We start from the raw sequence: 13,084 nt of genomic DNA on the forward strand, positions 1-13,084 counted from the left end.
GCGACTTTGAATGGCCAGTAAATGAACCATTGTAAGTCAAGGACAGTTGTGGAGCTTCAGAATGGACTCCTGATCTGCTTCTAAAAGAGTGCACTGGTCAGACAGATAATCATCAACTTCTTTTCTGACCCCAATGGAGGCCAACATTTCTATCTTCTGAGTAAGATGGTTATTAAGTGAGTTCTGCCTCACTTTACCACCTTTCTTGCCACAGTCATTAAGTGAATCCCTTCAGTTGCTTGTCAGAAGACCCCAAAAGATATTCACATAATCCTGGGACATGGCCACCCTCATAACTAACTTGTCAAGTGTCCAAAGTTTGATCCAATAACCCCTTTATTTTTCTAACAAAGTCCTTCCTTCCTAAAAGGAAGAATAGAAAGAATAAAATGGAAAAGGGGATTAAAAGGGGATATAAAAATAAAAAAAGAAAAGGTTAGATTCAAAGTTCTGCTCAGATTAAAGAAATTAGAGTTTGAGAAGGGTTGATTAAGCTTGGGCCATTGTTTTGTTTGCTCTTTTAAAAAATTTAATTATTTTTTCTATTTAGATGTATGAATTTAGGAATTGCTGATCTGTTTTAATAAAGTTAGAAGTATTGATTATAATAAGATATGTAGTAGGTGATACTGATTTGGATTAATGCATAAATGGAATTGAATTTAGAATTGTTGTGGAGATTAATGATGTTAATGATTTTTAATTGATTGAAAATAGAGAGTATTTAGAATATTTAGAATTTTTTCCCTTTTTTTCTTTTCTCAAATTGACTGAAATTTAAGATTAATAAGAATCTTAAGTAAGAAATGTAGATAAGTATTAATTGGCTAAATGTTAGATGGGCTGAAATAATTTTTAAATTTGGGGTTAGGTAAATGTACTTTTTAGAGGGGGGGAAGAAGTCTGAAATTCGTATATGTTTATGTTTTGTTTCTAATTTTCTTTTGTTAACATCTGATTGGCTATACAAGGTTTTCTTGGTTTATAGAAAAATGTATAAAGAAGGAAGGAAGCACTTTGGCATAATGATTAATAAGTTAGAAATATAATTGGTGGTGTACTTTTCGAAGGAACATTAAAGAGGGAATTTAATTAAAAGAAAATGTATGTAACTTGATGACAAAATGTTTTTAAAAAAATTTGCAACTTTTTTGATGATTTATATTAGTTACTAACAAAATACTGCATTTTATTCATGGAAAATTAGATGGTATACTGTATTGTTTGAATGTATGTTGAGAGAAAAATAAAAAACATCCCCCCCAAAAAATGTCCTTCCTTCCTTTGTCCCTCCATTCATTTCATTCTTCCTCCTTCCTTCCTTGTTCCCTCTATTTCCCCTCCCTCCCTCCTTCTCTTCCTCCATTTCTTCTTTCTTTCCTTCCTTCATTTCTTGTTCCCTCCATTTCTCCTTCCCTCCTTCCTTGTTCTCTCCATTTCTTCTTTCTTTCTTTCTTTCCTTCCTTCCTTGTTCCCTCCATATCTCCTTCATTCATTCCTCTCCACTTCTCTTCCCCTTCCTCTCTTTCCCTTTTCTTTCTCTCCACTTCTCTCTCTCTCTCTCTTTCCCCTTTCCTTCATTCTTTCCCTCCTGGTCTTTCATTCTGTGTACCTCTTCCTCTCTCCCCCTTCTCTCTCATTTCTCCTCCTTTTTTGCTCTCATTTCTATCACTTTCATTTCTGTTTTTCTCTTTCCTCTCCCCTTTTCTTTCTCTTGTCGTAATCCAGAAGCAGGGGCTACAGCAGGACCTGGAGGCAGGCATGGGAAGAGGCAGGCTCTGGATCTCCAGGCTCTGGATCTCCACCGAGGGACCCCAGTAGAGGGTGCGGCCACAGTGCCAGTGGCAGTGTCCACCTCCCTGGCAGACAAAGAGATGTTTTCTTCGGGGAGGGGCCGCCTCCCTTTGCCACCCTCCTCTCGGCGCCAGTCAATCGCTATCCAGCAGAAGGGAGGAGGAGGAGGAAGAAGAAAGGCGACCTCACATAGAGGGGAGCCAAGAAGAAGTGATCTGTGCTTTCATAAGCTTTCCCTAAGCCGTAAGCCAGGCTGAGGGATGGAAGACTCGCCTGCGGGATCCTCACCTGAGCCGTGCATAGGTATGAGCGGCTCGCTCAGACGTGGTGAGATCTCCTGGGAGACCTGCGCTTATGCCTTGCTCCCCGAGTGCACCCGCCACACCCAGCGCTCCCCTTCTTTCCACGTTGCCTTTAAAAAAAGAAAAGAAAAACCTTCCTGCGTCTCTCTCTCTCTCTTTCCCTCGCCACAACTCACTTCTTCCCGGGCAACTGTTTCCTTCTGCCACCACTGCCAATCAATACGGGTGGGGAGGCATGGCTGTGGCAGGCAGAAGAAAACATCAGCAGGGGTGGAGCAGGGAGGAGCCAGAGCGTGGGTGGCAGTGAGGCATGACTGTGTGGCACTTTGAAAATGCTGTGCTAAGATTTCCCGTTGCCTGCGGGCGGAGCGAGGAGGAGCCAGACCATGGCATATGGCAAGGCATGACTGTGCGGCACTTTGAAAGTGCTGCACTAAGATTTCCCATTGCCTGTGAACGCACGCAGCTTACGGCAAACAGTGCTTCCACCCTGTCTGAATTCTCTGTTAATTTGCAAATATCTAACCCACTGTTATATTTGTTATATTTGTAGGGGCTCATTTAGAATACATACTGAACTCCTCATCCAGATATGAAGTGTCCAATAATCAGATCGAGTCAAATAATGTATTTCCTTGGCTTTACCGGTATTTTACTGCCTTTATCAGCAGTACCATACAGCACTTCTACATGACTTTCAATGAGATAGATAAACCGGGAAAATCTGTTTTGTAGGAACAATGGCTTTTAAGCTTGATTACTTTTCTTCAACTTGTCTATCTTAGTATGCTAATAAACAGGATTTAATCCTAGAAATTAAAATATTCATATCTTACATAAATAAAATAGATAGAGGAAGCTGGACACTGGTGCTTAGACTAAGTTTAAATCTGTAGTGAAATGAATTCTGAATATATATTAATGGCTAAATGTTTTATTTCTCCTTCTGCCATGTCATTTTCTCCCTTTTATTTTGTTTTTTACCTGACTATTCTAATGATAGAATATTCTTATCAGAAGCTTGGTCATTTGCAGAAGGCTTTCAAAATTAGGCTAAAGACTACTGAAATAATAAAATGCATGGAAGTGTCTACTCAAAAGCCTGGAGATATGATCCTGCAGTGCTTAAGCAAAGGTCAATGTATGATACTCTGCACTTCAAACCTAATTTCCAAAAACACATAATAATCCTTTCAACAAGTAGCTATTTGCTGCTCATTTGTTCTGCAAATGCTGCAAAGGCACTTGAGCGATCAAAAAACAATGTCATATGTTGTAGGTTGCTTTAGACATAGTGGCAAGAAACATTCTTGTACACTTCATCTGTGATGAATATATGTATTTCTTAAAAGCCATAAGAAAGAAAAGAAACCACGATTATAAATCTTATAAACAAAAAGTAGAAACAATTTTCATTAGACTGATAGGGAAAAAGTGCTAAATAAAACAAAAAAAAAGTAAGACAGCCCAATACATAGAGTTAGTATAAGTTTATATAAAGCTAAATATCAGATTCCCTACAAATCTATGTCTTAGTTTTTCATATGTTGAAGATGGAAAATTAGTAGGCAATGGCAAGTCTTCTTAATAACTTTAAATAACAACAATAATATCCATCTCACAGAGAATTATCTTTCTCTGTCCACTATGTTTGTGCATAAAAGTATACAAGGAGAAAACACTGAAACATTAACATTGTTACAATTCTAAACTTAAATGAACTGAAACCAGTGATGCAAACATGCAAAACAGAATAAAATTCCTTCCCAGCGATACTAGCCCAATTATACTTGGCATGTAAAAATTCTCATCTTAGATTTCTGGGGGGGGGGAAGAAGAGTATGATTGTTTGATTAGTATACTCTTCCAGAATCGCTAGGAATCACTATACAAATTGAATAGATGAATAAAATGCTTAAGTTCAATGAAATTAATATTCTCTCTTTACATTAATGCTATTTAGCAGAGTGCTTCCTAATGGGTGGTATGCAGGTGCAAGGTGAAATTCAGAAAACAATATATATGGGGCAAAAGGCAGATCATTGAAACTTTAATTTTTTTAAAAAAATCTGTAAATAATAATGCCTATAAATATTCAAATGTCCATTTAGAGGAAAAAAATATCCTTCTGTTTTATCATGGTTAAGACCAAAATTATTTGGCAAAATGAATTTAAAATATCAAGGTTGAGAAATAGATTTAGTAGATTTTCAGATTACCATTTAATGTAATGAAACTGATATAAAGAAGATAGGCCTTTTCATTTGTTACTGCATTACATCTATATCTCTGGACAAGCTGCAACTAGAATGCAATATGTGCCAAAATAAATAATGTATGTTTTCTGGAAATTAATCTGCTTTTTTATTATATAAGTCTATAGAAACCCATTTACAAATAAACTACTGAATAAAGTGGAACTTATTTCTAAGTAACATGTGTATCAAATATGTATAGTATCAGGCTATCAATCTGCACTGTCTTTAAAATCAGCACTAAACCCAGCACTAAAATCAGCACTAAACCCATATTAGGTATATTTATTTCTTATACTTGTATCACAATCTTTCATTGGAAACCATTGAATTACCGGTATATTTCCATTTACACAGAGAACTGGATAAGACTTTATCAAATGTAAATAATATAATTCCATGGCTCTAAATGAATGTTCTTGTACAATAAAAATTGCAACATTTTTGTTTCTATCTCGTAAAAGTAATAGTGATTGATTCTTACATAGTAACTACTAATATACTTAGGTCAAAGTCTCCAATAGGCCTATGAGTTTTCTAAATACAAATGTTCTATCTACATAAACGTTTTGAAGAAAACAGGGAATATATCCTACATCATGATTCCTAAAGATTCAACATTTGTTTGGATAAAACATCCATTTAGTTTAATAACATTTATTAAGAAATATGCATTTAAAGTTGGTATGTTAAACATAAAAAATAAGTAATTATTCAAAGGTAATTAAACTACTTTCTAGAAGCTGAACAATCAATAGTGTCAGAATCAAGAGAAAAAGATCAAGCTGTAAATCAGGAAGTTCCAAGTGCAAATCTGTCTCCAAAATGAATTAGGTGTCCCTGAGTCTCAAGCTACAACATAAGAATAAAAATGTTGTCTTATTTTACAGATTTGTAAAAGGGTTTACTAAAATAAATATATTAATTCTTTTGTTAATTTTAAACTAATATCGCACACATGCTTTTTTATATGAGAATATTTCTGGATCAATAAGTTTGGTGTAATATATAAACTAATTATTTTTTTTTATTTTTAAAGTCAAAATAGTTTTTTCTTTTTATTGGGAAAGACACTACCACTTGCATAGCCAGTAAGGGAATTCATATTGCTCTGAACTTAACCTAACAACTTTGTAGTATTATTCATGATGGTATAATAATTTGAATTTTTTTTATTTATATGGTATATCTTTAAAAAAACTAGGAAAGATTTGTTATACTAACAACTGAATGAAAGATCAAATGGGTTGGTAGTAGAAACTACCGAAGTTACTTTTGAACAATTGTTTATGGTTATGGAAATCAGAATGAATTAATAAAGAGACTATATTGTACATCCTGATAATAATCAAGATTACCTTTCTTTCAACAAAAACTCAGGGGGGGGGACATTTAATCTAAAAATGCATCAAAATAATTTTGACTGAAAATCAAAAACATAGAATACTGTAATTAAATTTAAATTACAATTTATTATATGATGTTTTTTTTAATCTTAAAATCTAATACAAGTGCATTTTAATTTGCACATTTCTCATATAATAGTGGGAATTAATTCAGAAATTTTTTTAGCAATATATTTGAATCATTTTCATCCCTTATGCAAAAATTGTATATTTAATATTATATAGCTAGATTTGTTAAATTAAATTTATGTATTGTAACTCTTTAGTTTTATAACATTTCAAATTTAACCTACTTTTTTATGTACCATAAAAAATAAATCTGGGAATGGTTTTATGATCTCCATTAACTATTACAAAAAACATGTTCTTCTGGTAAAAAAATTCAAAGCAATTTTGATATTAAAATTGAATGAATATTCAACTTTTTCACAAACTACACTATCTTAAATGGTTGATTGATGCTTAAAATATAGTACATCAATGTAAAAATATGAATTCTTGTTTTTTTTTTCAAAAATTCTAGTGGCAACTGTATATAGAAATCTCAGTTCAACACTGCCTATTTACTGAATGTTATGCTAAGTACCTGTGAAAGGGGACACTCCTTGGCCAATGAACTCTGGTTCATATCCTTCAGTAAATCCTTCAGAGCATTTCTTACTGTTGTGTGAGACCATTGTTCAGGAGGCAAGTCTTCTAGTTTAGGGCAACTATTTGAGACATTGATTAGAAAAAGGATTATTACAGGATTGCATTCTGCTGCAGAACATTCCTTTAAGACAGACAGATTTCATTCTGTGCATCAAGCAGATGCATCTGGAGATTGCTCTCAGTCTCCTGATTGTTCCGATTAGTTAATTACTTTATACAACACATCTGCTGTATTGATGCATGAATTATACATCAGCTGCATGTGGCGACTATTTTTCCATGTTACTTCTACCTTCCTGCTCTGATGCGCTTGGTAAAACAATTTAAGGTGTAATGCCTTTTCACGACTGATCATGAAAAGAATTAATACATTAGCTTCCCCCCTCTTTTAGTTACAACGAAATTTTAAAGCCTTGACTGCAACAATAAGAGTGAACAAGTCACTCTTTTTTCAAAATGCACACAGATGGTGCTGTTCATGATATGCAAAAATATTTTCTCTTAAGTAAACTTTATGTAAAATGCCTTCTTGCAATGCATCATTTAATTGACTAAAATGCTATATACTTTTAATGAGATCTCAGGAAAAAAAAGCTATGAAACAGAACTATCTAAATATAAAATTTCTTACCATATTGTGCGCTGGTTTATTACCCCCACACTGCAGTAACAAAAGAATGTAAGTAGTATTTACAGATTTTATGCTGAATTAAGCAGATTTGTAGTAGTCACAATGTATCAGATTCTGATTCTTACTCAGATTTCTGCTGTTTGTGACATACCTGTGCAATTGGATTTTCAGTGTGACTACATGATAAACATCCTGCAGCATGTCAGCTACGGTGGCATCAGGAGCATCTGTCACATAGGATAGAGGAACTGGATTCCATTTCCCAACCTGGATCAATCCTGCATCAAACAGAACAATACCAGGAAAACTATGTCAACGTTAAGAAATTAGATAAAATATATGTTTGTAAAATTACTTGTAAATAACTTCCATCTTTTAATGAAATTTAAAATCAATTCACTGTCTAATTTTTTTTCTTCTCTTGCAGCAAGAATTGATAAACAGATACATAAATCTATAGAAATTATAAGCAGTACCCTATGCTCTCTTAATCTTTTGCACACCAAAGATGTGCAAATTTCACCAAAAAAACAGAGGTTTAGTGCTAGAATAAAGTTAGTTCTTAACTAATCATCTATTTAACAGTATTTATATTTATATATTGTTAATGTTGCCTTCCACTGAAACTATTTGAAAAGTGCTATCATACCGTAACATTTCCTATGAATAAAATAAATAGCTATAAAAATGAAACTAAGGAAAATTTGAAGGATATATTACTGTTACATATACAGCAATTAGATTTTGTATTTTTAACATTCCTGCAATCAAGGAAAATTGTGCTTCATTGTCCCTATTAATAAATACAAATTATTTTGAAATTTATCATGACATTTACCTTTTGCTTGGGCAGCAGAGCTATGAGAATATCCAAGTGATAATAATGCCATTTCAATTAGCTGGTTGAACAACATGTCCTTCCGTACTAAAACAAATTCTGCATGTTCTTCCTTGCAATCATACTCAATGGAATTTTCATAATGTTCCACAACACAGAAAACTGGAAGCATGGTTCCTATAAGATGACAATGTTCAGAAATAACATTTGCACAATACTTAAATATACTTTCGGAGTGGACTATTAAAGAATTATTACAGAGCTGAACAAATTTCAACTCTAGTTTTTGCAAGGTATGAGAAACAATAGGAACACATTTAATAAAGAGTGCAAAAGTGCAAAAAGGTCTTGATCTGTTGAGGAATTCAATTATATAAAGAGTAAGATTGCTCCCAGAGATACAATCCTGACTGTCCATAACTTGTATGATTACTTGTGAAAATTACTACTTAAGTACTACTACTTAAACATACAGTATATTGCATAAAACTTCAGAACAAGTCACTGCAATGCAATTTACATAATTCTATTTATAATAAAAATTGTTGGCAATACACAAACTAATATAGAAAATTACTGCATTAGCAGTACTCATAAAATATCATCTTAATTTTATTTTCCTTCAAAACGTTGTATTTAAAAATAGTTTTTAAAAACCAATCTAACCTTAGCTAACTATATGGTCTGGAATAACAAGACAAAACTGAATATAGATATTTTGGAAAGCTAATTACTATAAATTTATTGTAATCCAAAATTACATACACACACACATGCACGCGCGCACACACACACACACACCATGCTTTAGACCAATGAATTATATTGAATTTAACAGGTCTTATTTCTAAATAGATATTGTCTGACTTACATGGATATTTTTTATTTTTTTAATAATGTGCTCTGCTATCTATATTTTCAGAGTATTTTAATATAAATTTCAGGGAATTATTGACATAAAATTGTATGATTCTACATAATGAGATATTCTGCCTACATTTAGGAAGACACTTGCAAACCAACTTCTCTATGCTTGCTTGCAAAACAAGCTCAAATTTACTAGTTTGTTAAACAAACTCAGCATGGAACGCAATTCTAAATGCTTGCCAATATTTTACATCTCAGACATTAATGTCAAAAGAAAAATCTACAGACAAATAACACAATATAAATCGGTAGCTTATTCTTTCATTTCTTTTTGGACCTTGATAAGCTCTCACCTACCAAAATAAGAACACAGCAAAGAGGCTAGGAATTTAAAATTAGGCTTCTAATTTGATAATACAGTATATCTGTTTACCTTATCTTTTTCTTATACTGACATCAAAACAGGAGAAAAATGCATTACTAAAACTAAAAAAAGCAGGGTGTGTGAAATATATCTCAACCAAAAATGAGAATCTTCCCTCATTAGGATAAGTATGTTATATTTCGATATAATACTGTGATGGCAAAGCTCCCTTGATCAGTATAGCTTGCCAAGTTGCTGATCACTCAAGTACTTAGCAACACAGTGCAGAAACTTTATAACCTTTTAGTATTAAAGGGTCGATGTTCTGGTCAGTTCTAGTCAGTGTTCAATACTAAAAATATAGTATGATTTAAACCTGAAAGAAATGTCAGAGGATTTGCTGAAGGTTTATGAATCTATATAAACAGAGTGTCTGCCACAAGGACAGAGAGGAGTGTGGAATCTCTGCCTAAAACTGTCCTGGCATTAAGGTTTGCTGTACAAATATCACATAATACCAGACACAGCTGAAATCTCCTATTTAGGAATTTATGGAACTTATATGTTTACAGGCGTCAGAAAGTCCTTTCTACATAGCCCCAATGCATCAAAGTACAATATTAATGCACTCTACTGCTTAAAAAGCAGCAATAAATTATATTTTTTATGCCTTACCCTTGGCTTTCTTAAGATGCATACATTCTTGGCAAACAATCAATAAATAGGGTAATCATGAGCAGAGGCCAAAGAATTTGCTGAAGTGCTGTTTTTCCATTTTTAATAGATACAGATTTAAACAATACGGACTGCTGTGTCTGTTCATTCTAAGATCAATTTATTCTTCGTTTTCGCCAATCCAAGGAAAAAGTAAATGATTGTATGATATATGTTATGCACCGGAATGGAAGCCACTGTAACTTGGTGTTTTTAATTGTCTTAGTGTAGCAATTCCAAGAAATCTGACTTAGAAACATGCAACAATAATCAAATTAACATGAGTGCTGTTTATGATCCAGAAAGATCATGTATACTATTAATTTTACTTCAACAGAACTGTAATACAAACAACCATGGACATACATATACTGCATCAGTCATGGGCTCTAAAAGCGTTTTTTTTCCTTGTGTGAAAATGTCTAATTACAGCAAACCAGTCACCGAACAATATGACACCCAAGTTGTTCATTGCTCAGTAATGAATTGTACTTAAGGAAATAACATACGAAAAAATTGTCGTCATAAAGGAGTTTTTCACAGAACACCAAACCAACTTTACATTACTTTCTTGAAACCAACTAACAAATGCTTCAGAAATGTTGATCACTTGATTTTTGTCAAGAGCATATAGAAGTATAAATCTGGTATAAATCTGTTTTTTCCCAAGAACCTTCATTTTTTTTCATGTTATAAAGTATTTTGATAATACATATACAGATGTCTACAATAAGTTTATAGAAAGACTGACCTTGATTACTTGTTTTCACTGAAAATAATCTCAAAGTATGATTTTTTTCCCTATTAAAAAGACTCCACCCAGGCATACAAGTACCTTTTTTATCATATTTAAGAATGTGATATTAGTTGAATAAAAATGCCATTATGAGGTACAAATTATACACAAACCTGAAAGTAGGTTTCTTCTAAGGCTATATATATAAATATATATAATTTTAAAAATAATATTTTTTTATTATTATAGTGTTACCTTTTCTAATTTGTGTTTTCATCAGCTGTCCAGAGTGTTTTAAAGGCACTCCTTGCATTTTAGTTCCTGTACTTCCAAGTCTTCCTCTTTCTAATGGACTCCCATTCTGTTCCAAGCGGGCAATTTTGGCTGATGGACCCTTCGGATCACTTACATTGTTAGACATTTCTGAATGTTCTTTCCCCTGAGTTGTCTCGTTCAAATGATCCATACTCAATCCCGCCTCTAAAGATCACCTGCCATGATTTGGGGAAAAAAAAGTGTTGTATACGCATGCGTAATTTTATGTAGGCAGCTTTTCACATGTACATAATACATTTATATAGCATGTTCACATATTAACTGGCTTTTAAATAAAAATATATTTCTGGGAAAGTTATTTTACTATCAAACCTATCACAACATTTCAATATGAATATATATTTTCCTAGTCACATATAATGAAGCTTATTATATACCTGAATATATCTTAGGGATTTATATCTTAGATATATCATTAGTAAGAACTGCATGTACATTTAGTAGCATTTAGAATAATATAGCCAATGCAATAAATTTCTTATTTATAACTTCTAAGATTATAAGCTTAATATGATTTATGCACTTAGTGTGATTTACTCAAATTAGTAAAATATTTCACTTAAATAGAAGTCTTGGATTGTTTATCTTCTCAGGAAATAAAGGGATTAGAAATGTAGTTAGGCACTTAATAGATTAAACTAGGAGTATGTAATTTCCTTTATGTGCATCTTTTTTAAAGGTTTCATATATTAACTTATAATTTATAAACTGAATTATTTTATCATTAAAGGCAATTCAGCATCAGTTAAGATTAAACACTTACTTTCCTATAACAACATGTAAAATTCTAGGTCATTTCCGTTACTATATAAATGCCCCTTGTGGAAATCTCCTTAAGCCCTTCTAACTTTCTTGGGTATAAAGTTGAAAATTCTTCAAAGCTATTACACCATTTGATGAATTTTTGAACATTGACAACTCTGATTATAAAACTTTAAAAAGCTGTTAGCCTAACTACTATCATGCAATATTACTTTCAAATTCTTCCATTTTTTTTGCTATGATTGTTTTTGTAATATAGCACATACACAGTAATTACTAAATACTGTAATACAAAAACACAGAAATATTTATAATAATTGAAAATTATATTAATATATTTATTTATATGTTATTGTGAACAGATATTTGCTTTACAATAGAGGGTCTGCTACCTTTAATCACAGTAACTGCTTTATTATATATGTAGTATGTACACTAGGAACAGATGACCAGTCATTTATGAAGCAGTTCTTAGAAAATTAAGTATGAACGCTATCACCGTGAATTGGAAAGTTGAGATTACTTCGAAGAAAAAACATTAAACCATTTACAAATAATGTTTTAATCTACAGTAAAAATATATCCCTTTTTTCAACTCTGCCAAGATTTACATTTTAGTGATAATGCTATATATTCTCACTGCAAATTTGTTCCTTACTTAATCATATCTGCTTTGTATTTCATTATTTAAAAAGTAATGGTAATCTTAAGGGTTAGCTGTATCCTTAAAACTGCCAATTGAATAAATATAAAGTTTAGAATATAATGGTTATTTATCCTTTATTCTAGGATGACGTGCTGCGAACCAAAGGTTTACCATTGATTGTGGTCCCATCTGTTTTTAGTTATGAGTCTCATTAACAATAAATATGCCTACTTTAATCACTTTTTAAATCAAGATTATTCTTTTTACATTACATTAACTGCTATTTAACTCAAAACTGCATATCTAAATTAACAACATCTACTGGGTTCTTGGTAGTATTTCATCAAAACATGTATAACACCCAAGCTTTTCTTTCCTTAATTTGAAATTAGTTGAAGGCTAAAATATTTTGAATTGAGAAATTACTACCACTTTTCAATCAACACCATTTTTTTGTTTTATTAGTTAACATATAGGTCTCCAGTCATAACCAGTGAATAAAGATATGCTAGCAATCATTTTGTATTTAAAATATTAAATTGGTTATATTCACTGTATCTGCACTTTTCAGCTCAATCATCTTGCAAAAAGAATATAATACAAAATAATATAATATAATATAAAAACTCCACAAAATTTACCAATTTAAACTTTTGCATTTGAGGCTAAAGTTCAACAAAGCTTTCCTCCATCTGAAATACCAATGAGATATACTCAACATGATTTGTCATAAAGAGTTAATTATTATCTTTGGATATGACAGGGACAAGAGTTTCTGCTGG

At 32.3% G+C, this 13,084-nt stretch overlaps 1 protein-coding gene across 17 annotated transcripts in view; it reads right to left on the reverse strand.

The window, feature by feature from the left end:
• SATB1 (SATB homeobox 1) overlaps positions 1-13,084 on the reverse strand; it is a 186,222-nt gene that overhangs the window by 147,913 nt on the left and 25,225 nt on the right. For 16 of the 17 annotated variants that reach the window (XM_070727244.1, XM_070727232.1, XM_070727237.1 and 13 more), the window contains 4 exons: positions 10,814-11,049; positions 7,878-8,054; positions 7,191-7,317; positions 6,344-6,467 (listed from right to left, as the gene is read on the reverse strand). In XM_070727244.1, coding sequence (XP_070583345.1) covers positions 6,344-6,467; positions 7,191-7,317; positions 7,878-8,054; positions 10,814-11,024 — 639 coding nt within the window. In that variant the 5' untranslated portion in view covers positions 11,025-11,049. Of the gene's footprint in view, positions 1-6,343; positions 6,468-7,190; positions 7,318-7,877; positions 8,055-10,813; positions 11,050-12,943; positions 12,995-13,084 lie in introns of all 17 variants that reach the window. The other variant, XM_070727234.1, reaches the window with a different exon arrangement.

This window comes from Erythrolamprus reginae, chromosome Z (genome assembly GCF_031021105.1).
Source record: "Erythrolamprus reginae isolate rEryReg1 chromosome Z, rEryReg1.hap1, whole genome shotgun sequence".
Classification (NCBI taxonomy): Eukaryota; Metazoa; Chordata; class Lepidosauria; order Squamata; family Dipsadidae; genus Erythrolamprus; species Erythrolamprus reginae.